Genomic DNA, 25715 nt, shown 5'->3' with positions numbered 1-25715 from the left:
TGTAATTCAGGCTAGAAAGTATAAAAGAGCACATGGGTGTGTGGTGGAGATTTGCAACTTCTGCTACTTCAGGACTGGGACACTTACAACAGTCAAGTCTAAGAGGTAGGAATGTTCAAAGGAAAAGGCACCAGTCTAGCCTAGAGACTGCATTGATCTGAAAGAGAGACTATCAGGGAATCTCAAAATATATCTCATCACTAGTCCACAGACATGACTGAGAACTAGCTAAAAAGATAGAAGGGGTACCTTCCCAACCCAATACTCTGCATCAGAATCTTTGGTGATAGCATCTGGAAATCTGTATTTTTATTAGTGTCTAAGTGAATGTTGATGCCAATATGAGAACCATTGATCTACTGTCAATCTCCACTGATGAGGGCTCAGTCAGAACAAGTAACTTGCCCAAATTTACTAGGCACATTAGTGGTATAACCAGTCTAATCTTGCAATACCATTAAACTCAATGTCCAGATATGTTTCAGCCTCTTTTCCTGGTTGTGGTTTGGAATTTCTCTCTAATCCTCTGTGCGAAAAGGGGCCAAGGGATCTAGGCTTACATAAGGATGAGAGAGTTTAGAATTCTTGAAAATGAAGAGGTACTGCTTGACAAGGAGTGTGTGAGCAGAATCTGTTTGGTCTTGGGCATGTGGAGCTCATCTCTCCTCATCTGTCCTACTATCTTATACTCTATTTAATATTTGCCTGTACCAGAGGGCTTGCTGCATCTCATTACTCTATAGCATTTATCTGTTTCCCATTCAACCTCTGTTTGACCTCCTGTTCTCCACTGGAATATGAGATTACACTCCTTATTGGCGTTTGAGGATGAGGACTAGTGGGCTGAAGAAGAGGTAGAGAGGGCTGTTGGACCTGGCCTGAGCATCAACAATGGCAGCAAATGGTCACCAATGTATTATCTGATTGCCACTAAGGTGTCTTCTGACACCTTGAGATTTCTACCGGATATTTGATGCAAATCCTGTCTCCAAAAAGCTCTGCCTGAAGTTATCGAGGGTTTGTCAGTAGCCTGCCTTGGATGTAGGATCTTTGCTCCTGTTGCTTTTCTTCAAGATAGAAATTTTTAAGACATATAGTTCCTAGATGTGGAGAAGAACCTACGAGATCATCTGTTAGTCCCCTCTGTGATTTTTTGATAATATTTTAACTATTCTGGATTTAAAGATTTGTTGGAAGGGAGAAAACCAGCCAGCCACAACACTGATGCAGTAGATGACAGGGGAAACTTTTGAGTAAGGTATGACTTTGGAAAGGAAGAAGGTATTTGAACAAATGGTTGAAGCTAATGTCAGCTCTGGAGCTGTAGAGCTGGCTGAACCTGAACCCAACCAATGTGATCCTCCTTGAAATGCAGGTGAGCCCAGCCTGGGGGCAGCCCAGGGTCTATCATTCCTTCAGAACATGAGCCCCACCTTCTAAAACCATGCCTTCTTCCCCTGTTACTCCCACCAACTTTATCTTATCTTTTAAAAAGCCATCAAAATCAGGTTTTATTCAAAAATATATGTAATGTGAAAATTCAAGAGTTGTACATATTAAAAGTTCGATTCTATAATAATATTATGGTTTAATAGGGACATCACTTTTTAAAACAAACAAACAAACAACAAAAAAAAAAAACATTGATTCTTGGAAGGACCTTCATAATACTACAGTGAGGCAGAGAGAAGAGGAGCATCCCATACCTTTGAGGGGACTGAAGTGATGAGATGTGCTCAAGACTTTATAAAAACCCACCCAAATCCATGGCACATTTAATTAAAATATTAACAACTTTAAAAAGATAAAGCGTCAGTTAAAAAAAACTATGATTCACATTATTATGCAAAGTTCATCTCCCTTAGAATTATAATAAAGTAATCTCAGAATGCATCTTAGAAAGGATAGTGAATTCAAATTGTTTTTTAGGCACTGGTTTGGCTTCAGCATGTGCTGAAAGATTTGGAGTTTGAGTTTTCTTGTGTAGGTGCTCCATGGAATCCTGGACCCACTTCTGCTTGAAGTCAGCCCAGATCTCCTTGGCCAATTTGGTCTTGAAGCTGTAGAGGAGAGAAGGCACAATGAGATGGAGCGTCTTGAGGATTAAACCTGGGATTTGAATCCTATGGGAAACCTGCCTGGCCCAAGGGCCAGGGTGAAGGGGCTAGCCTAGGGACAGAAGAGGAAGAAAGGACCTCAGGGAAGCAGAGAAGTAGTTGTTTTTGCTGGCCCAGTTGAAGCCATCTTGGCCCTTGGGTGAAGAAACTGAAATCTGAACCAGTGGCTAGACAGAGAGCTGGAAATGAGAAGTCTTTATTTTCTGGAATTCACTTTTCCCATTAGAAAATTCCTAGAATTGGATTAGAAATGATCTAAGCATCTGAGAGTTTAACTCCAACTCTGCCTGGTAATAATCCTTCCGCTTCCCCAGGAGGAGAGCTTAGCCCACTCCCATCACAGCTTCTTGGCAACTCTAGCTGTTGGTGTCTTCTGTAGCTCTTTAGTCTCTGGATGAAGATTGTCTTATTGGTGAAGTTATAGTAGCAGGTGACTGGGATTTTAACCACTTTTGCAATAAAACAATACTAATAACAACAAAAAAGGCTATTTAAGGTATGTGTTGGTGATTTCTATTTTATAAAGTAGGGAACAGTAATAAGGAGGAGTCAAAGGGAAAGGAAACCATACACTCCAAGTCCAGTGTCTCTGTACTTTGAGCCATTCCTTAAACTCTCAGTCTCATTTGCACAGATAGGCAGGGCACCATCACTAATTGAAGGGTAAGAGGAATTGATGACAATTCTGGGTATCGCTAGGAAGAGCTAATAGGATAATTCAATTCTTTAAGGCAAGGGGTTCTGAACTATGGATTCCCCTTTAGGTTCCAAAATCTGTGCCTGGTCATGGGTTTCCCTGATACTCACTGCCTCTGCCGAGCCATATCTCTGGGAACTGGACTCAAGAAGTGCAGTCCAGATTCTGGGTCTCCTCCTCTCCCTCCACTGTATCTGCAAATACCCTGCACACCTGCCACCAGAGGCCCCCTCTCTTTGATCACCCCAGTCACCTAACACTGCTGAAAGGAGCTGGGCAGTGACTGCACTGAGGGTGCGCTTCCAGAGCTGGAGTCCTAGAAGGAGCTGGATTTGGGGTTCACAGATGGATTTCTCACCCAGGCTCTTCCCAGGAGCAGCTGTGTGATCAGGCTCACTCTCTATTCTCCTCTGAGTTTCCTGACTGTGCAAAAGCATTTGCTAAAGTGAGGCTGTGGGTAAACCTTCTGCTCTAATGGCCAATGATAACCCAGTGATGTGCTTCAAAAGGAAAGAGGGAAGGGGCTTACATAGCTGAGTGAGTACCTCTTAGTTACACACACACACACACACACACACACACACATGCCTGTATATATGTATATAACATATATAAACACACACACACACGCACACACACATATATATATACACACACATATATATATTTGGATATATGCCCTTGGGCAAGGGAAACAAAAGAAAAAATAAACAAATGGAATTATGTAGAACTTAAAAGGTTTTGCAAAGTGAAGAAAACCAACAACAAAACCAAAAGACAACCCACTGAAAGGGAAAAGATATTTTCCAATGATACATTCAATAAGGGGTTAATATTCAAAATATGTAAGGAACTCATACAACCTAACAACCCCCATGTAAAAAAAAATCTAATTTAAAAATGGGCAGAGGACCTGAATAAACATTTCTCCAAGGACATACAGATGGCTAATAGACATATAAAAAGATCCTCAACATCACTAATCATTAGAGAAATGCAAATTAAAACCACAATGAGATATCACCTCACACCTGTTAGAATGGCTAGGATCAATAAATCAACAAACAACAAATGTTGGCCAGGATGTGGAGAAAAGGGAACCCTCATGCACTATTGGTGGGATTGTAAGTTTGCACAGCTACTATGGAGAACAGTATGGGTTTTCTTCAAAAAATTAAAAATAGAACTACTACATGACTCAGCAATTCCACTTCTGGGTATTTATCTGAAGAAATCCAAAACACTAATCCAAAAAGATTTATGCACCCCATTTTCATAGCAGCATTAATTACAATAGCCAAGAAATGGAAGCAACCTAAGTGTCCATTGACAGACAAATGGATAAATATTCGGTACATATATACAATGGAATATTACTCAGCCATAAAAAAGAATAAAATAATGCCATTTGTGACAACATGGATGGACCTATAAGATATGCTAAGTGATATAAGTCAGTGAAAGACAAATACTATGTGATTTCAATTATATATGGAATCTGAAGAATAAAATAAATGAAAAATGAAACAGAAACAAACTCAGATACAAAGAACAAATTATGGTTACCAGATGGGATAAGGCTGGGGAGCTGGGTGAAAAAGGTGAATGATTATGAAGTACAAATTGCCAATATAAAAACAGTTACAGGGATATAAAGTATAGCATAAGTAATATAGTGTACAATATTATAATAACTATGTAAGATGTCAAGTGGGTACTAGACTTATTAGAGTACCATCTTATTAGAGTACCAACACTATGTTGTACACCTGAAACTAATATAATATTGTGTGTCAACTGTAATTGAAAAAAAAATTTAAAAAAGAAGAATATACTTGTTAACATAAGAACCTTTGCTTTCCTTTCTTCTTTGGAACACTCTTCGTTTTGTCTAGTTTTTCTGGTTTGTAAACCTTAAACTCTTGAATAAATATGTTGTTTATTTCTAGCAAAGCCTCCAGATTCTTTTTGAGTTTGATAGGTTTAATGAGAGGTCATGTGTAGCCTCTTCACATCCATAACTGGATCACCCATGTTGGGCATGGATACAAGAGAGAAAAATTCTTCAGCAGAAGAGATAGGAGCATAATACAACCTTGAACACCCACTTGGAAGCAGTTTGAGACTTTTATTCTGGCTTTAGCTTTACATCAAGTTTATCCTTGCCTCTGTGACTTTGCTTATGATACTCTCTCTACTAGCTCTTTTTCAAATCTCCATTATCCCCTGTTACAGAAATTGGTAAAGATTCAGTCTACATTCTACCTTTTTATTTATGGAGTCTTCTCAAATCACTTTGATGTAACCTGTGACAACAGCTTACTTACTAACTCAGGGTGTATATTCTATTTATTTGGTGCTTCTAGGAGGCAGAATCTTATCTCTTGTTTTATTTTCCGGTCCAGGAGACAGTTGCTTGTATATGCAAAAGTTTATTTCTGGGCTTTCCATTTGGTTCTATTGGTCTATGTAGCTATTTATATGCCAGTTCCATGCTATTTTAATTATTATAGTTTTGCAACATAATTTAAAGTCAGAAGGTATGATGACTTCAGCTTTTTTATTTTTTCTCAGGATTGCTTTGGCTATTTGGGGTCTTTGAGATTCCATATGAATTTTAGAATTTTTGGAATTTATGTAAAAAATGTCATTGTAATTTTGATAGAGTTTTCATTGACTTAATGAATGGTTTTGGATAATATGGACATTTTAACAACATGAATTTTTTCTATCTATAAACATGAGATAGCTTTCTATTTATTTATTTGTGTTTATTTTTCAATTTCTTTCATCTAAGTCTTACAGTTTTCAGTATACAGATCTTTCACCCCTTGTTTAAATTCCTAAGTAGTTTACTGTTTTTGATGCTGTTGTGAAAGGGTTTGTCCTATTTATTTCTTTTTCAGATATTTTGTTATTACTATACAGAAACATTGAGTTCTGTATTTTGGTTTCATATCTTGTAACTTTACTGAATTCGTTGATTACTTCTAACAGCTTTTGATGGGGTCTTTAGAGTTTTCTATATATAAGAGCATGTCATCTGCAAACAAACAACTTTACTTCTTCCTTTCTAATTTGAGTGTCATTAATTAATTAATTTTTCTTCCCTGATTTGTCTGTCTAGGATTTCCAGTACTATATTAAATACGAGTAATGATAATGGCAACTTTATCTTGTTCTTGATCTTAGAAAAACATTTTTCAACCTTTCACCATTAAGTGTGATGTTAGCTGTGGCCTTTATTATATTGAGGTACATTTCTTCTATACTCAATTTGCTGAGAGTTTTTATCTGAAAGGATGCTGTATTTTGTCAAATGATTTTTTTCTGCAATTATTAAGAGGATCATATGATTTTTACTTTTCATTCTATTAAGTGGTGTATCACATTTATTGATTTGCGTGTGTTAAACCATTCTTGCATCCCAGGAATAAACTGCACTTGATTACGATATATGATTTTTTTAATGTGGTGTTGAGAGTGTTCCCTTCTCTTCAATTTTTTTGGAAGGATTTAAAAAGTATTGGCATTACTTCTTCTTTCAATGCTTGGTAGAATACACCAGGGAAACCAGCTAGTCCTGGCATTTTCTGTGTAGTAGGCTTTTGATTACTGGTTTAATTCCCTTTCTTGTTGTTGGTCTTTCAGATTTTCTATTTCTTCATGATTCAGTCATGATAAGTTGTACCTTCTAGGAATTTATCTATTATTTCTGGGTTATCTAATTTGTTGGTATATAATTGTTCACAGTAGCCTCTATATTTCTATGGTATTAGTTGTAATGTTTCTTTTTTCATTTCTGATTTTATTAACTTAAGTCATCTTTTTTTCTTAGTCTAGCTAAAAGTGAATTTTGTTTATCTTTTAAAAAAATCAGCTCTTAGTTTTGTTGATCTTTTCTATCGTCTTGTGGTCTCTTTCATTTATTTCTGCTCCGATCTTTGTTATTTTCTTACTTCTGCTAACTTTGCACTTGATTGGTTCTTCTTTGTCCATTTCCTTGAGGTATATTCTAAATTCAACTATATATTTACCTTTACTGTGTGTTGCATATTTCATGTTTTATTGTAACTAATTAGTGTTCTTTTATTTCAGCTTGAAGAACTCCTTTCAGCATTTCTTGAAAGGCAGGTCTAGTGGTGATAAATGCCCTCAGGTTTTGTTCGTTTAGGCAAATCTTTTCTTCATTTTGAAGGGCAGTTTTGCTAGATAGTATTCTTGGTTGTCAGTTTTTTCTTTCAGCACTTTGATAAGATCATCCCACTGTCTCTTGGCTGAAAGTTTCAGCTGAGAAATTCACTGATAAGCTTATGGGGTTCCTGTGTAAGATATAAGCTTCTTTTCTCCTGCTTCTAAAATTATCTATAGTCTTTGATTTTTTTGACGGTTTTATTATATTGTGTCTTGGAGAAGATACCTTTGAGTTTGTTTGGGGACCTGTGAGCTTCATGAACTTGGAAGTCCAAATTTCTTTTCAGATTTGGGAACTTCTCAGCCATTATTTCTTTAAATTAGCTTTCTCCCTTTTCTTGTCTCTCGTCTCGAACTCCAATAATTTGCTGTTTCTTTTGATTGTATTCCACAGATCACATAGGCTTATTTTATTCATCCATCCATCCATCCATCCATCCATTTATGGTTCTCCTCTGAAGAGATCATTACAAAGGTCCTGTCTTCTAATTCACAAATTCTTTTCCTCCTTGATTGATTCTGCTGTTGATAATTTCTTCTGCATTTTCCCCCATTTCATTCATAGTTTCTTCAGCTCTAATTTTTTTTTATGATTTCTATCTCTCTGTTAAATTTTTAATTTTGTTCATGTAGTGCTTTCCAAATTTTGTTGAATTGTATTTCTCTGTTGTCTTGTAGCTCATTGAATTTCTTTAAAATGGCTATTTTGAATTCTTTTTCAGGTGAATGTAGCTCTCCCTGCCTTTGGGGTCAGTTATTAGAAGATAACTGTGATCCTTTGATATATTATGTTTTCTTGATTTTTTCATGTTCTTTGAAGTCCTGTGTTGCTCTCTTTGAATTTGAAGTAACAGTTACCTACTCTAGTCTTTACTGACTGACTTCAGGAGAGAATTAAATATCTCTCCCTAGTCCTGCTAGAGATTCTAAGACTTTCTCAAAACTTGTGTGGCAATGCCTGAGACATGCCTCTTGCTCCCTCTTCTGACAATTCTTAATCTTGCATGCCTTCTTTCAGTCCTGCAACACACCAGACCAGTGATACCAGCCTCTCTTATGCTTTCACGAGGGTGGAGCTAAAGCTAAAATTTGTGGTCTCCCTTGGTCCACAGATTCAGGCTATCTTTCTGTGATTTTTACAAGATGTCTGCCAACCTTGCTCTCACCATAGCTGGGAGCATTCACAGGGAGCCAGCAATAGTTTGGAGCTTATTCATGGGTTAATTAGGGGGATTTGCAAGTGAGATATCTGAAGTGGATTGTGGGCAAGTTACTTGATAGGGTCCTCAATACAATGAATAGGATCTGCATATCTTTAATGCTTTCCGAAAGTCCTATTTGCTGCTCTATCAGCCTCTCTTCTTGCTTCCTAGTTATGCAGCTCACAACTCAGTACTCTGAATGAGGAAGGAGAGAAATGGTTTTTGTCGTCAGTATTCAGCACAGCTGGGGAGTAGGGGAAGCTCACCCACATGCTCTCACTTTCCCCCACAGAGGATATCATGGGCTGAGAAGGTCTCTTTTGGCACTGAGCTGGTCTACTTTGGGAGTGGGGTGATGAGGGTAATGTCAAACTGTTCCTTTTATTCTCTCCAATGTGTTCAAACTTGTCTTTTTTTTTTTTTTTTTTTTTTTTTTTTGCTCTCATGGTGTGCTGAAACTTCTCTACTAAAAACCTTCCACAAAGGCCCTCTCATCTATGGGTGATTGCCTAAGAAGTGTTCTCCAGGGACTCCCAGACCACAGTGAAGGGGGGCTGGAGTTGATTTCTGCATCGCCGCAGATTCTACAGCCAGGTCTGAGATCTGTATGCCTTTTACCTGGTGAACGGGAGGGAGAGACCCTTCCCAGGTTCTTTGGCATATGGTACTGGATCCTACAGCTCCTCAAAGGCTCTTTTGTCTATGGATGGATGTAAAATTGTTTAGTTTTGTTTTGTTTTTTGAAGAGGAGGTATTAGTGAGGGACGTCTTATTTGGCCATCTTACTGAGTTCACTCTTCCTTCCGTGACTATTTTCTTTCAAGGTACATATTTCTTTCTCTTTTTTTATTATATATTTTTTGAGTTATTTTCTTAGTGATTACCGTTATTATTGCAATTTATCACAACCTAGTTCAGATTAAACAATTTTAATTTCAAAAGTATATGGAAACTTTAATCCTACATAACTCTACCCGTCCCTCACCTTAAAGCTGTATGGTTACAACCTATATGTGTATACATTGCATTCCTCTCAACATAGATTTATAATTATTTTATGCATTCATTTTTTAAATTAGATTTAAAAAAGTAGTTTAAACGAAAATATACATTTCTACTGTCTTTTACATTTACCTATGTAGTTACCTTTACCCTTATTTCTTTGAATTACTGTCTGATGCCTCTTTTTTTTTCCACCTGAAGGACTCTCTTCAAAAATTTTTGTGGGCTAGAATGTCTTCAGGTCTTCTTTATTTTTGAATGGTAGCTTTGTCTGATAAAAATTTCTTGGTTAACATAACTTTTTTTGCTGTTGATCAGCATTTTAAATATGGCATGCCGCCCTTTCCTTGGCCTCCGTGGTTCCTGATGAGCATTAACTGTTAATAAACTGTTATTGAGGATTCTTGTATATGATGAGTTATTTCCCTTTCGCTACTTTCAACATTTTCTCTTTATTCTTATTTTTTGACTGATTATGATGAATCTTGATGTGGATCTCTCTGATCCTACTTTGAGTTTATTGATCATCTAGGATGTGTAAATTAATGTGTCCATCAAATTTGGGGAGTAGTAAGTCATTATTTCTTCAAATATTATTTTCACCCCTTTCAAAGAAAGACTCTTTTTCTTGTGAGATTTTTATTATGTGTTTATTGGTGTGCTTGATGGTATTGCATAGGTCTCTGTGATTCTATTCATTAATTTTTCATTCTGTTACTCAGATTAGATCATCCATTTCTTGACTGTTAACATCTTACATGGCCATAGTACATTTCTCAAAGTCAGGAAGCCCACATTAGTATAGTGCTATCAGCTAAACGCCAGATGTCATTTGGATTTCACCAGTGTTTTCACTAATGTCCTTTTTCTGACCCAAGATTCAATCTAGGATACCATGTTGCATCTAGCAGGGTCTATTTTGAGTTTGAGGGGACTTGAGTTAAGATACTACTCAGATATCAACTCTTTTGTTTGGTGAGTGCAGCCAAGAGAAATGTCTCAGGGCAGAATTGCATATCTTCCTTTGGGTTTGAGTTTATGGTGTCTTGATTGACACACAATGTCTGCCATGAGCACAGATTTAGGAAATGGCCCCATTCATATCCTGTATTTGCCAGATATAAATTTGATGGCTTGAAGCTTTTTAAGGCCATATTGTTCTCATTGTTTTATTTGTCAGCATAAGGACCAGGAAACCTTGGGAAATAAGAGGAGGCAGAGAAAGACTTTTACTACTCAGTTCTAGAAGAGTCAGTTAAGTGACATGTTTAAGAAAAGGATTGTGACATTGGCTGCTTTGCTTCATAACCGTGGGCAAGCTGCTTATCTTACCTGTGATTTAGTTTTTATATCTATAAAAGTAGAGATAATAAAAAGACCTTATTTTTTCATTTTTGTAAGGAGTAAATGAGTTAATGCATGAAAAGTGGGGTGAAAATGTCTTGAACACAATGCGCAGTATGTGTTGGCTGTCATAATTATTAATAGTAGGTTATAAGGATGGGTAGTTAATAAGAAGACATTAGAGATTCAGAATGATGTTGATAGAGTTATGAACAAGTTGTCCCCAAAGTATTTTGTTTCTTCTGAATTGAGATGTTGAAGTGAGGATGGGCTTCCAAGAAGTACAGTAGCAGGAAAGAAGCAAGGTCCTCAAAGTCTTGCAAGAACTTAGGATAAGAAATGTTACGGACCTCAAAGGGATTTTGACCATGTGTTCCAGTGAGGACGGTCTTTGTGTGCCATTAATATTCTAGTTTTGACCAATTAGATGTGAGCAAAGGTTACATTTGTCATCTGTGAGCAGAAGTTAATTGCCATCTTCTGATTCCACCATGGTTTTTTCCCTCCTTTTACCATGAAGATCCATGACCCAAATGAAGATGCACCTTCAATCTGGATGACATTTTGAAGAAGATACATGGAACAGAGATACAGCAAACTTTACAAGACATATAGAAAGTAGGATGCTAACATTAGGGGAAGTTGTGCAAGGGATAATGAAAACCTATATTATTTTTTCAATTTTTCTGTAAGTCTAAAATTTGTTCAAAATAAAAAGTTGAAATCACAGCACAATAAAACTTTTGGGATAAAATAGAAAGTTGAAATTACAGTGTGGCAGCCTGACCCTGCCTGGCCATTTCCTGCTCGAAAGAGTTCATTCCTGACTACCTCCCCCACCTAAAGGACTCTTCAGCTAACATCTCCAACTATCCGTTGTTTCATAGCTTGCCAACCAATTAACATTCTTCCTTATATCTGTAGGGATGACAAGACTGTATAAGACTGCCTGTTACGTTACAATTGGGGTTCAGCCTTTAGATAAGAATCCGCTGAGCCGGTGCTGGCATCAATCAATGCTGCTTCCTGCTTAGAGCCTTGGTGTTCTGTCTTTCTATTCAAGAATCCCACAACATTTCTGGGGGCTAGTCCACTATCCGGAGACGGTGGGTTTTCACCTCCCTTGTCTTCGGGGTCTGGCCCCCAGGACACAGGGAGAAATGAACCCCGTTTGGTGTGCCAAAGGGCCTCTTACCCTTAAGGGGAGAAACATCTCTTCCAGTGACTTTGGGCGGCTGCCCCAGAAGCACAATGGAACCCGGAGAGGTGTAGTAACCAGCCCAGGAGTACTGCCTGATTGAATGGTAAGGCCTGGGGTCCCAGGAACAGCCTACCCACTAGAGGGTAGAAGGGGAGTCTGATCAACTCTCGAGATCACCTGAGTACTCTGCATTTGTTAGAGGAAACCGTGACCTCTCAGGTACATAAGGCGGAGGAGGGTGGAGTGTGTTTGGTGTGTGACTGCGTGTTACTGAGACGTGGCCTTGCAACAAAGCAAGAGTTGAGCCTCTATCTGAGGTCCTGTGGTGAACCTCAGATGGCTTAGGGTGGAGTCACTGGATCTCTGTGAGGAGTGTACTCCAGTGATCTGAGTCGGGGGTTTATACTGACCCACCAATCGCTAAGAGGCACCTGAAAGATCCCCGGGAGGGGAGCGGCCAGAGACTAGTGAAAGAAATCTCTGAGTGCATGTGTGTCACTGACCATGGGTGGAAGAACAGAATAAACAAACACATTTAGGTTGTGTGCTTAAGAATTTGAAAAAAGGTTATTCAGGAGATTATGGAGTTAAACTCACCCCACAGAAACTCCTTACCCTTTGTGAGATCCACTGGCTCTCTTTTGGCATTGGACAGCCAGCAGAGGGAGCCTTTGACAAGGAAATCATTGCAAAAGTCTCTCATTTCTTTATGGTCAACCTGGCCACCCAGACCAATTCCTTTATATAGATTCGTAGGAGGCAGTAGTTCTTACCCAACCCCCTTGGTTGAGACTCTGCCTAGAGGAAAACCGTAGGGTCCTCCTAGCCCGAGCCTTAGTACCCACCCAAGGTCAGTTAAAGGGAAAAAAGCCTGTGTTGCCAGCACTAAGCCAGACCCGGCTCCATTCTGCTAGGCCCCCATAAGCCTATATATAGTCCAAATGACAGATGGGGGCCAACCTATTGACTTTGTGGTTGATACTGGCCCATGAGCCCCCTTTCTCAAAGACAAGCTACCATTATAGGAGCAACTGGAAGACAAGTCTGTCACCCCTTCCTGCAGCCCCACCGGTATAACTTTGGAGGACGAGAAGTCATTCATGAATTCCTATATCTGCCCAACTGCCCCATGGCACTGATGGGATGAGATCTTTTAGGAAACCTACAGGCTCAAATTACCTTTGGCACATGTGGCCAAGCAGCCCCAACCTTGGGGAGGCCAGAAGCAAAGATCATGTCACTCACAGTTCCACAAGGAGAGAAGTGGCACCTCTACAGTCTCATAGAAGAGTCCCAACGGAGACCCGAACTCCCCTTCAGGGTGCTCGGAGTGTGAACCGAAGACAACCCTCCAGGACTGGCCCAGCACATTCTCCACTGGTGGAGGAGTTAAAACCAGGAGCTGAGCCAGTCCTCCAAAAACAGTATTTCATCCCCCATAAGGCACAAGTGGGTATCCAAAAACACTTAGAGAGACTTCTGAAGTATGAAATTCTTTGTCTCTGCCAATCATCCTGGAATACACCTCTCCTGCTGGTTCAAAAGACAGGGACCAATGAATACTGAGCAGGCCAAGATTTATGAGCAGTCAACCAGGGGACTGTCATCCTGAACCCTGTTGTCCCCAACCCATATACCCTCCTAGGCTTCATCCCCACTGAGGCAACTTATTTCACCTGTCTGGACCTCAAGGATGCCTTCTTCTACATTTACTTAGCTCCTCAGAGTCAACCAATCTTTGCCTTCCAATGGGAAAGCCCTGAAAACAGAGAAAAGGGCCAGTTGACATGGACACGACTACCTCAGGTATTCAAAAACCTCTCCAACCATCTCTGTGGCTGCTGTAGCCTCAGATTTAAAAGCCTTCCCGGCAAACCAGCACAGCTGTACGTTGCTCCACTATGATGACCTCCTCTTAGCAGGAAAGACCTATGAGGAATGCATGGAAGGAATGCATCTATACTTCTCAGTCTCCTCTGGGGAGCGGGTTACAAGGTCTCTAAAAGAAAAGCTCAAATCTGCCAAGAAAGAGTCACATACCTCAGATTCCATCTGTCACAAGGGCCATGCCAACTCAGTCCAGAAAGGAAACAAACGGTCTGCTCAGTTCCCGTCCTTACCACCTGACGACAAATCCGTGAATTCCTCGGAGCAGCTGGCTTCTGCAGAAGCTAGATACTTAGTTTCCCCATCCTGGCCAATCCTCTATGAAGCTACAAAGAAGGAAGAATGAGAGCACCTACTCTGGGAATCTACACAACAGAGATCTTTGATGAAATCAAATGGACACTCACTAACACCTCCGGACTAGGACTCCCGGACTTAACCAAATCTTCCTTTCTGTACATACATGAGCACACAGGCGTCACAGTATGGGTCTTAACTACTAGGATCTTGGCACTGTCCCGTGGCTTATCTCTCCAAACAGCTTAACTCTGTCTGTTACCCAGAGCAGGCCACCCTGCTGGTGAGCTCTCGCAGCCATGGCTCCCCTTGTGTCAGAGGCTGACAAACTGACTATGGGGCCAGAACTAACAGTTCTAGTACCACATTCAGTAATAACATTACTGGTGTAAAGGGACAACATTGGCTAAGCAATGCCTGGATGGTCAGATACCAAGGAATGCTGTGTGGGAATACACACATCCGCTTAGAAGTAGTGCGAACCTTGACCCCAGCCGCCTTGCTACCCTTTGGGCCTGGCCAGCCAGACCACGATTGCATTGAAGTTATGAATAAAGTGTTTTCCAGCCGACCTGACTTGATAGACCAGCCCCTCAAAGACCCTGATGTAGAATATTACGCCGATGGTGGCAGCTTTTTAAGGGGTGGAGAACACCTTGAAGGATATGCTGTGGCGACCTTACATTTCACCATGAGGAAAAACCTTTGCTAAGGGAACCTCCCGCTATGAGAGCCTATATGGACGACCACCCCCACTCATCAAAGGACTACAAGGAGACCTCAAGGAAATAAGTGAATTGACTGAAACAACAGCTTCAGGCCCTAGGGACCACCTTCCAGACTCTCAATCAATGAGTTAGGGAAAGGTTTCCTGTCAGTTTAACCACTGAAGTTCATTCCTTTAAGCCAGGAGACTCTGTTTAGGTAAAGGAGTGGAACATTCAGGCCCTAAAACCCCTGAGGAGTGGCCCTTTTACTGTTATTTTGTGTGCCTCCACTACACTTAAGATTGCTGAAACAACACCCTGGATACATCACAGCAGACTTAACCCACAGCTGTAGAGTAGGAATGTGTTCCAGACTCTTCTGAGCCCCTTGAGGCAACCCTTTGGAAGAAAACACCGGCAGCCCTGACAGACCAAGGGTAAGACGTCAGCCCCGGATTGGTCAGAAGCTGACCAAGCTATGCGCGGCAAAAACCTGAGGACGATGTCTTGTCAGGTTGGCACCCCTAAAGACTCTTTCCCTCCTCCACCTATTCTGCCACGTGTGTGGTGCCAGTCTCCCCGCTCCTCCTCCCCCTTTGTACCCATTACATACAAAGGTGCAGAATAGGGTCACTGCCACCGGCTTCGCTTCCGTAGCCGGCCTACCCGAAGGGAGTGCCCTAAACACCACACTCCGCACTCATCAGGGATTCCAGTATTGGATGGGGTACATACAGGTTACATCTGAGAGTGGCCAGTCCTTCCAAGAGCCTGAAAAATTAGGGGAAACTTGGGCGTGTTGGCGATGGACCTCAAGCGGAGAAAAGGTCCATTACCCTGCAGAGGGCCCAGAAAAGCCAGAGCAAATGCCCAATGGCTGCATAATCCAACCTCCTCTAAGCCTACACTGTCTCCTAGGCCCCAAAGGCCACAAATCTATGATCAGCTAAAGGCCACCTTGGGCCAAAATCTAGGGAAGAACTTCTTTATTGACCTAGCTGAGCAGACAGCCCATGAACTTGGTGTCGCTAAATGCTGGGTTTGTGGAGGAGCACTCATGAGTGAGCATCGGCCTTGGAAGGGAGCTAGCCCAGACGCCTTTTACCTCTTCCAGTGGAACCACACAGTGGCTCGTCGTGAAGAGGGTCAACCCCAGAGCTGGGTCCTCTCCTCAGAAGTGGTAGGGGAAGAATGTCTTGGTTGGATGGTTCTAGGATACACTCATAAATTGGAGAACTCCATGTAAAAGAATGCTATTTTTAAATCACGCAGACCTAAACTAGTAGCCGCTCCTTCCTAGTATTGGGCCAATAAAACTGCAGCAAAAGTCCTTATGCTATGGAGGTACCAGCCTCTAAACCAAAAGTTAGAAGGAGATGATGCTCTCTGACTCCATCCTGGGTCCAAGCATCAAAGTGAGGAATGTGGCAGCCTGGCCCTGCAGGGCATTTCCTGCTCGAAGGAGTTCATTCCCGACTACCTCCCCCACCTAAAGGACTCTTCAGCTAACATCTCCAACTATCAGTTGTTTCATAGCTTGCCAACCCATTAACGTTCTTCCTTATATCTGTAGCTGTGTAGGGATGACAAGACTGTATAAAACTGCCTGTTATGTTACAATCGGAGCTCAGCCTTTGGATAAGAATCCGCCGAGCCGGTGCCGGCATCGACAAATGCTGCTTCCTGCTTATAGCCTTGGTGTCCCGCCTCTCCGTTTGAGAATTCTGCAATATCTGCACAAGTTTCCAATTGTAACAAGGTCAGCTGCTGCCCACCTCAGGCCTGGAAACACCCAAGCTCTGTTTAAAAATTACCGAAGTTCATGGGCATGAGTTCGCGGCCCGCCACCGAATGCTTCTCCCAGGTGTACAGGCTTTGCGTGGGCCACATGAACTGAGTGCTTTTGTTTGCTGTTGAATTCATGACCCAAGGAAAGCACAGGATGGGACTGGGTTGCCTGGAATCAGACTTGCCACAGGTAATTTGTGGGTTAGGTGGGGTGTCATCTCAGTGAGGCATGGGGCTGTCAAGCCTACACAGCACCAGATTCGCTGCCAGCTCTGGGACTGCGGGCTCCCACCAAAGTCAGATATCACTGTGTGACCTACTGTCGTCTGTGATGGGCCCACCAAACCCCTGAGATCTGCCCAAGCGACACTGTATCTCGTGCTGGCAGCAGTAATCTTCCCGTCACTGTACTCCCTGAACTTTGCTCACTTTGTTGGCTGAGATTTGTTGACTGCGTAGAATGTGCTAAATGTGCAGTGGGCACTTTGTGTATTGGATAGGGCAGGAGCTCAAGGGGTCAGGGACCGTCAGGCCAATAGCTTCAGTTTTCTGCAGTTTCCATGTCTGCACATTCCCACAGTAGTCACAGATCACAGGGAGACAGGCTGCTGTCTGGAGCGGTCCCCTAGACCCCTGCGATCCCTCAAGAGATATTGCAGCTTGTGATCTGCCCACAGGCAGCAGTGGTCTTCCCACAATTGTTTTCCCTGTATGCGTTCGCAGCGCTAGCCAAGGTCTGTTGCCTGTGCAGAATGTGCAACCCCAGAGAAAAGCAGGGTAGGGGGGAGGCTGCCCATCAATGGGCTGCAGGCACTCTGTGGCTTGGGTGAAGTGGGATCTCAGAGAGACAGGGCCATCAGACCAATACGGCCTCAGTTGTGCTGCAACTTCTCTGCCCGGACAGTCCTGCTATAGTCACAAATCGCAGTGAGACCAGCCGCCATTTGGGGTGGTCCCACAGATGCCTGCAATCCCCTCACGTAATATTGCAGCACTTGCATGCAGCAGAGATCTGCCTGCAGCAAATTTCCTTGTAGTGCCTGCCCTGTGCTAGCCAAAGTTTGCCTTGTGGATTGGAAGATGAGGGGGATGGGGAGGGGAAGGTGGGGGTGGTTGACTGTCAATGAGCAGCCTGGGGCAATTCGTGGGTTGAATGGGATGGGGTTGCAGGGAGACAATTGCAGTCAGATCAATACAGCCTCAGTCTTGCTGCAACTTCAGTAACCGTTGGTGCATTCCCACGAAAATCGCAGATCACAGCAAGACGATCCATTGTCTGGGACTGGCCCACAGATTCCCAAGATATGCCCAAGTTCACATTGGCAGCAGTGATCTGCCTGAAACTGTCTCCAAAATGTGTGCTCACAGCGCTGGCTGCCAGCAGAGAATGTTTGGCCCTGAATCTGTGCAGGGCGTGGCAGCCACCCAGCAACAAAAGCCCCAGGCAATCTGCAAGTTGGGTAGGGTGAGCTGATATCCTCAGGCCAGCACTTCCTAAAGGCCCTGTGAGAGGAGTTTGCACAGTCAAGCTGGCAAGGTCTGTGGATTGCCCAGTAGGAGGCCCAGCTCGGGTACAATGGTGGCTGCCTGTCTAGTTATCGTTCTGGAGCCAGGTAATGCAGATTTTCCCAGTATGAATCTTGCGCAAGCTTCTGAGCCACCACTGGTGCCCCAGGTAAGTGTCTGCAGGCGAGAGAGGCTGTGCTGGGCCCTTCAAAAGGGCGTCTAGGGTTTCAGTCTCCTTGCATCTCACCCAGACAGCCGCAATCTCCTCTGGTTTTTATAGTCAGAGTTTTTGGAAACTCTTCTTCCCTGGGCCAGGGAGCACCTGAATGAGGCTAGAAATCCCTCCTCCTTCAGGGGAGCCTCTGCAACCTAGCTCTCCCTCCCAGTGTTCCTCTACCACCCGTGGGTCCAGGCTGATTTATGACTTTCCCCTTCCTACCAGCTTCCATGTGGCTCTTTCTTTATATTATCAGACTTCTGTGTTACAATCAGCTGGACTTCAGGTGATTATCCATGTTGATTATTTTATAATTTGATTGTAATTTCAATGAAGACCTGGGAGGAGGCAAACGCTGCTTTTACCTAGTCTGCCATTATGTATTCTTTTTTACCACAGCTTTTAAAACTGAAAATTAAAAAAAAAAAATCCAGATAATGAAGCCATATTGAAGTGAATGTTATCGCCTCCAAATAAAAGATGACGGAATGATTAAAAAGTGAATGGTTTGTCTGCCCTCGACACTCCCATGTACTTGGTGGAATAGGAACAATAGAATTACAATCACTACTTTCACTGGGAAACACCTAGCAATGCTGCGTAGGTATTGTGAAAGCCCATTTCTGGAACAGGAAGTGTGATCCTGCTCTCAGGAGGAGCTCCCTTGTTTCAGATCTCTATATCTACCTTTGGCCAGGCTCTTCCTTGGTAAACATGCCCTTCTTTGGTGGCTGTCATTGCTTGTCTCTAGCTCATGGAAAATTTGAAAGTTGCTTTACAGCTGGAAATGTCAAAACCTTTTTCAGTCTTGGCTTCTGATTTTCTTGGCAATACAATTCCCTCAGCAAAAAGCTGCTAGGCCTTTTCTGAAATACCAGTAACAACATGCGAATTTCCTCCCTATGCATAGCTCTTGGCTGATTTCTCTGCTTTCTCCACATCTTATCCATGCCTCTCTTGGAGGCTGATGATCCCATGCTTGAATGGGAATGGGACACTCTAACTTGCTCTCTTCCTGAAACCACACTACCCTTTTAAAAATTCCATGTCACTGCTTGGGATGGTGAGACAGTTGGATTTTCAAACTCTCCAAGGTCCTAAATTTCTGGACTCCCTTTCACTCCTACTTATAAGTTGACAAAATCAGGTCTGAACGAAGCACACTACAAAAGGCCAAGCCTGAGATTGCAGAACTGGCTGGCAATCCCAGCATCCTAAATGTGAGAGAACTGAGGAACACAGGACCCCACACTCATGTGCATCCAGGTCTCCTGGGGTACTCATAAAATGAAGGAATGGGAAGAAGAGCCCACCCTCATTTCAATATCCTAAGGTGAATCCGTGGGTGATGTACTGATGTTTTGAAAGGGACTCAGGTGACTTGAATGCACAGGAAAATTAAGAACTATGTGATGTACAAAATAAGTCTATAACTTATAGGCCCACCGATGAAAGGTGGCTTGCACAAAGTTATCTCAGAATTTATACACCAAACCAGGTCCAGTTCTCAAAGGCCAGGTCAGAGTGCTCAGCCACCTATTGTAAACCTTTTCCTGGTCTCGAGCAGTGGTAGTCTGAATAATGCCCTCCTCCCAAAGAGGCCCACATCCTAATCCAATCCCTGAAATCTGTAATATGTTACCTGACATGGCTAAAGGAACTTTGCAGATGTAATTAATTTAAGGATCTTGAGATGGTGAGATTATCTTAAATGATCCAGACAGACCCAGTGTAGTCGAAAAGGTTCTCATAAGATGGAGACAGGAGGATAAGAATCAGAGGCAAGATGTGATGAAGAAGCAGATAAGGATGTAGAGTGGAGCGTGGGGGAGGGGGAGTGAGGGGGGGGGAAAGAGAGAGAGAGAGAGAGAGAGAGAGAGAGAGAGAGAGAGAGAGAGCGCGCATGTGCGTAAGTGTCCGAAAGAGAGGATTTTAAGAGCTTTGAAGATGGAGGAAAGGGAACCATGAACTAAGGAATGCAGGAAGCTCTATAAATTGGAAAAGGCAAGAAAACGAATTCTGCCCTAGAGTTTCCGGAAAGAATGCAACCCAACTGACTCATTTTAGACTTCTGACCTCCAGAACTTAAAATAATACATTTGTGTTGTTTTAAGCCATTAAGTTTATAAGTAATTCGTTAGAGTAGCAATAAGAAACTAATACAGATTTTCATATCTTGTAAGTAGGGTGTTACTTAACAAATAGTAAAAAATGTAAAAATAGCTTTGAAATTGGACAATAGGCAGAGGCTGAAAGAATTTTGAGCATGATAGAAAAAGCCTGTGTTTCCTGGAATAGACTGTTGGCAGCAACAGGAAATGAATACATTAAACTTGGTATATTCTCTCCTGAAACAGGGTCTGTTACCAGTGCTTTGTTCTAACAGTTTCATCAGGCAAGTAACAAGGAAACCCAAACTTAGCTTAGGGAAAAAAGTGAATTAAAGATTTCTTAAAAATGAATAGATGTGATTTTATTATGTATGTATGTACATATGTATGTATGTATGTATGTACATATGTATGTATTTTATGCCTACAGCCCCTGATCTTTCTAGGTGGTCTCCCATCTAAGTACTAACCAGTCCTGACCCTGCTTAGCTTCCGAGATCAGACAGGATAGGGCATGTTCGGGGTGGCATGGCTGTAGTCTTAAATATATGTGGTTTTAAAAGAGAATGTGAACAGGTTATTTGGGGACTTGAGCACTTGAATCACCCCTTTCTTGGTCTCCCCTCCTTCCAGACCCTCCACCTCCATCTGCCTGGCATTAGAGAGCCTGCTACTCAGTAAACTATACGGTGATGCCTCATTGGTTTGCTCTCCACTCCCTTTTGACCCCTTGGCATCCATTGCAATATGAGATTTACTCCTGATTGGCAATCAAAGCTGCAGACTAGAGAAGAGGAGAAGAGGCAGGGAGGGCTATTGGACCTGGCACAAGGGTCATCGAGTTCCATAAACAGAAGCTAACAAGTTATCTGCTGACCGATGTATCAGGGCACTTTGGTAAGTATTACTTGAAGCTTTGTAGGAATCCCTCAGCCTGAATCAGGGGCTCTGGACCAGTTCAAAATACAGAAGCAGAATCATTTCTTTTCCTCTTCAGGTCCAGCTGATAGAAATTGAAGTCTTCTAGTGGATTCCTAATGTAACACATTATCTTCCTTATTTTATTGATGAAGACTCAGAATACCCAACCTACCCTAAGCGACAGAATGACTCAGTGCCAATTCTGGGATTAGAACCCAAGTGTCCTTCTTGCCTGCCAAGGTTCTCTCCTGTACTTCATGCTGCCAAAGTCACTGCCTGGCCCAGCTTGACCCAGTGACCAACTCCCCACCAGGTTGGGAAGGTGAGTACCGTGCAGAATTTATCCAATAGGGCAATGTACCTGCTTTTCTTAGTGGAGAAACTGTATCTAAGTGGGTCAGATGTCTCAGAGATAGGTCAAGTGCCATACAAAGGAGTTCAGACTTTAAGTGGACATTGAGAAAAAAGAGACCTAGCTATCTAAATGGATGATCCTGGCCCCCTGAAACTGGGATAGGGGGATAGTGATAGAGAAAAGTACATTCTACTTTCTGGGAAGTTGACCCCTTAAAATGTGGGTTGAAGAAGAAGCTTCTGTATCTTAGGTCATAGGTCCTTCTCCTCTATCTATAACACTCAACATTTCACCCTGACTTGCTCATTCTTTTCCGGTTCTGCCTCTAAGGCTCCCTATTTGGGCCCTCATCATCTCTTAGACCATGGCAGTAACCTCTCCCCTGTCCTTACTTATCCAGGTCTGCATGAAGCCAATAAGTTACATTTCCTGAAACTCGCCTCTGAACCTCTGAGCATGTTAGATCCTTCTTCAGTGGACCAATATTTTCAACATCTGCTTTTAACCAATGAAGCTGAGTACTAACTCCCCAATTTGGCATTACGATCCTTTATTCAACCTTTCTTTCTAAACTTCCCCATCACATGACATAGACATAGAGCCCAATTCCCATATGATTGATATTTCTTCCCATTTGATGTACATGTCATCATAATTTTTACCTTCAGATACTTGCTTCCACTCTTCTTTCTCATTTCTTTAATGATCTTATAATTTTTTTTAAAGAAAAACCTCATCATTCCTCAAGAATAAATTGGAGTCATATCCTCTTTATGAAATACTAATCTAACCATATTATTGATGGTCATTTAAGTCTCTCCCTGATTTCCCAATATCTGCAGTATCTATATTACTCCAAGTTGAAGGATTATTGAAAGAAAAGAGATTGAGGGTGGGTACCCTGGTTAGGGGGCAGTTACAATATATTATGGGAGTGATTGTAGGCTGGGCTCAGAATCTATGAGAAAAGAAGTAGGGGTGGGGCTTTTGCTAAAAAGGTATCAAGGGTAGTTGGCATCTGAGCAGGTGGTGTCTGGGACTGGAGGGGTAGTGGTGGAATGCCTGACTGGATCTTGCCATAAATATTCTTCTGTAAGCACTCAGATGAGCACATCCAGTGGAAAAGACCAGGGAAATCCACATTCTGACTCTTTCAGAACAGGACCCCTACCCTCTGAAACCACACTCCTCCCTCATCACCAAGCTGATACGCAGCCATTGAATTTCCCTTGAGAAAACACAAAAGGTCAGGTTTTGTAAAAAAATATATGTATTGTCCAATAGTTACATCATATACATTTCCACAATAACATTTTTAGCAATACCTTGGAATTTAAAACGACAAGTGTTTGCATTAATGATTTTTGTAAGAACCATCGCACCATCCTAAGGTGGAATTTGAGTTCACAGAAGAAAGCAATTTGTTTAAGTCTCCATATCTAAAAAATACTAGTATTCATGGAAGATAAAAATGAAAACGTCAATAACTTAAATAAGATTAACATTACTTAAGGCATCATGTAAACAAAGTTCACACTCTGTGAAAATATAATAAAATAATATCAGAGAACATTTAGTGAAAGCCAGAAGAAAATAAATTAGGCTCAGATTCTTGGGTTGTGGAGTGAGTATTCAAGGCTTTGGAGTTTGGGTTTTCTCGTTCAGGTGCTTCATGGAATTCTTGACCCAATCTTCTTTGGGGTCAGCACAGACTTCTATGCCCCGTTTGGTCTTGAAGCTGTGGGAAGAGCAGGGCACAGTTAGATGGAGTTCTGTTGAGACTTCAGCCTAGCAGTATAGCTCACTCTACCCTAAGGAGCTGCCATGAGAACTGGAGGAAGAAGGAGGGAACCCAGGGCACCCTGCTCCTATAGATGTCTCGGTTGAAACTTCAAGCTAAAGAAATTTGTGTGGTCTGAATCAGCACTCAGAGAGTGATATTGGGAGTAACTTTCTCGTGGCCTCAGTTTTCCCACTGGGCATCTTTGGATATTGGATTAGGTGGTATAACTTTCTGAATGTAAGATTGTAATGTTTCCTTTTTTTCTGAGGAAGAACTGGACCAGCGGGGAATTTTGTGCTCAACTCACATCACAGCTTCTTTGGAACACTTGCTACTGGTGATTGTTCTGTAGTTCTCTAGCCTCTGCTTTGGGATCTTCTTAGTGGTGAAGTTATAGCAGCAGGTGACTGCGGAACCGATTCCATCTAGAAATAGAACAAAGAAAAGAGCATTTAGTATGAGGTGTTCTGCCTATACCTCAGAGCTACAATGGTATACTGACTCAGTTTTCTGTTCTGTAAAATGGGTATACAGCACTGATAACAAATAGAAGGGCGGGGTAGCTGTTAAAACTACCTTACTCCTGGAAGTGTTATTAGAAAGATCTAATAATCCAAATGATCAGGGTTAGGGAAAATCAGTTTGAGGACTCCAGTTATGGGTGACCCTTTAAGCTCCAAGAAATCTATGCTTGTTCACGAATTTCCTTGATAGCCACTGCCTCTGCCGAGCCATATCTCTGGAAGTTGGACTCAAGAAGCACAGTCCAGATTCTGGGTCTCCTCCTCTCCTTCCACTGTATCTGGAAATACCCTGCACACCTACCACCAGAGGCCCCCTCTCTTTGATCATTCCAGTCACCTAACACTGCTGAAAGGAGCTGGGCAGTGACTGCACTGAGGGTGTGCTTCCAGAGCTGGAGTCCTAGAAGGAGCTGGATTTGGGGTTCACAGATGGATTTCTCACCCAGGCTCTTCCCAGGAGCAGCTGTGTGATCAGGCTCACTCTCTATTCTCCTCTGAGTTTCCTGACTGTGCAAAAGCATTTGCTAAAGTGAGGCTGTGGGTAAACCTGCTCTAATGGCCAATGATAACCCTGAGATGGGGTGATATGCCTCAAAGGGAAATAAGGAAGGGGCTTACCTGGCTGAGCAAGCACCTGGGTGCTGAAAGCGGCCATGGTGAGCAACAGGCACAGAAGTGCTGCGGAGACCTTCATGGTGGAGAGTGAGGACGAGAGCTTCGGTGTGTGAGTTGTTGGTTTCTGAGTTCGCCTCCAGCTCTCTGCTCCTCTGGCCTCTCTGCTTGCTTTTTATTGAAAGCCAAGTGGGTGGAGCAATGCTTGGCCCGAGACGACATCCTCCTTAATGAATGACTAAGTCGAATCTTCAATGTGCTGAGCAAGGGTAGCACCGTGGGAGGTTTCCAGGAAGCAGGGAAGAGAAACTGGGCTGGGACTGGGCACTTTTTCCATTCATTGCTGAGACCAAAAGAAGCGTATGGCGTGGGGGGGGGGGGGGGGCAGGGTGGAGTGGCGGAGCACACTTATATCTAGAGCGACCACAAACATGAACTAAGTGGATTATTTTTAAGAGTTCTGCTTTCTCTGAAGTGAAAATTCTGCAAAAAGAAAAGAAACAAGGAAGCAGAGGTCAAAGGTGAAAGGAAAGCATCTCAGGACTCACCTCCCAGCCCACCTTCAAGGGGCCTTCAAGCCGGGAGGGTGCCCTGAAGTCAAAAGCATATTAAATCCACTTTTTCTTTAAAATGCAGTTGGTGATTGAAGCTTAGCAGAACTATAGGATTTTGTAACCATAGAATTGAATTTTAAGAATCACTGGATTCTTGGAAGAAGCCCTGTAGTGCTACAAAATAAATATCCACATGATACTCGTATGGTGCTTACTCTGTGCCAGGCGTATTCTAAGCCCTCTACAAATGCTAATCTTTCAATTCTCCAACTCCATCTAGTATTGTTAATTCCTGTTCTATAGACCAGACAACCCAGAGGGCACAGAGGGGTTAAGTAACCTGCTTAAGTTCCCCGAAGCAGAACCCGGTATCTGTGCTGTCACCACTATGACATAGTTCTGGATGAAATGTGCATATGCCCTTCAACTGTCTGCCTGGTTATATATCTGTTCTCAGTATCTTCCCAAATAGCAGACACCTGAACAATAAGACACATTCCTTGTGGTCAAGTTACTATGCCTTTGGAGCCTATGGTTAGCACAGCAAGTGGCAGTGGGCAAGGATTGTGTCCTGCTATGGTGGCTGTTATCCCAGCTTCTTTCTGGATCCCCAGGGAGCATGAGTGAGCAAAGGAACAGTATGATGGGAATTAGAATGCCTTCATGCCGCAGCTCTGCCGTAGATTTCCTCAGAGA

The 25715-nt window shown here is 42.4% G+C and overlaps 2 protein-coding genes and 1 pseudogene across 2 annotated transcripts; all 3 read right to left on the bottom strand.

The window, feature by feature from the left end:
- Window positions 1-812: 812 nt before the first annotated feature.
- On the bottom strand, window positions 813-4848 carry LOC118603928 (C-C motif chemokine 2-like). The gene is made up of 4 exons (XM_036223343.1): window positions 4828-4848; window positions 2473-2585; window positions 1934-2060; window positions 813-878 (listed from the first exon to the last, which is right to left on the bottom strand). The coding sequence occupies exons 1-4, from the start codon at window positions 4846-4848 to the stop codon at window positions 813-815; spliced, it is 327 nt and encodes a 108-aa protein (XP_036079236.1).
- Window positions 4849-20691: 15843 nt separating this feature from the next.
- LOC118604281 lies at window positions 20692-20810 on the bottom strand (annotated as a pseudogene).
- Window positions 20811-22798: 1988 nt separating this feature from the next.
- LOC107519955 (C-C motif chemokine 2) lies at window positions 22799-24627 on the bottom strand. Its single transcript, XM_016163224.2, has 3 exons — window positions 24472-24627; window positions 23637-23754; window positions 22799-23284 (listed from the first exon to the last, which is right to left on the bottom strand). Exons 1-3 carry the CDS (start codon window positions 24545-24547, stop codon window positions 23179-23181), a joined length of 300 nt encoding a protein of 99 aa, XP_016018710.2. The 5' UTR covers window positions 24548-24627; the 3' UTR covers window positions 22799-23178.
- Window positions 24628-25715: the final 1088 nt, after the last annotated feature.

Source organism: Rousettus aegyptiacus, unplaced genomic scaffold, assembly GCF_014176215.1.
Source record: "Rousettus aegyptiacus isolate mRouAeg1 unplaced genomic scaffold, mRouAeg1.p scaffold_m13_p_6, whole genome shotgun sequence".
Taxonomy (NCBI): domain Eukaryota; kingdom Metazoa; phylum Chordata; class Mammalia; order Chiroptera; family Pteropodidae; genus Rousettus; species Rousettus aegyptiacus.
Note: the sequence above shows the minus strand (reverse complement) of the source record. Positions and strands in the feature narration are given on the sequence as shown.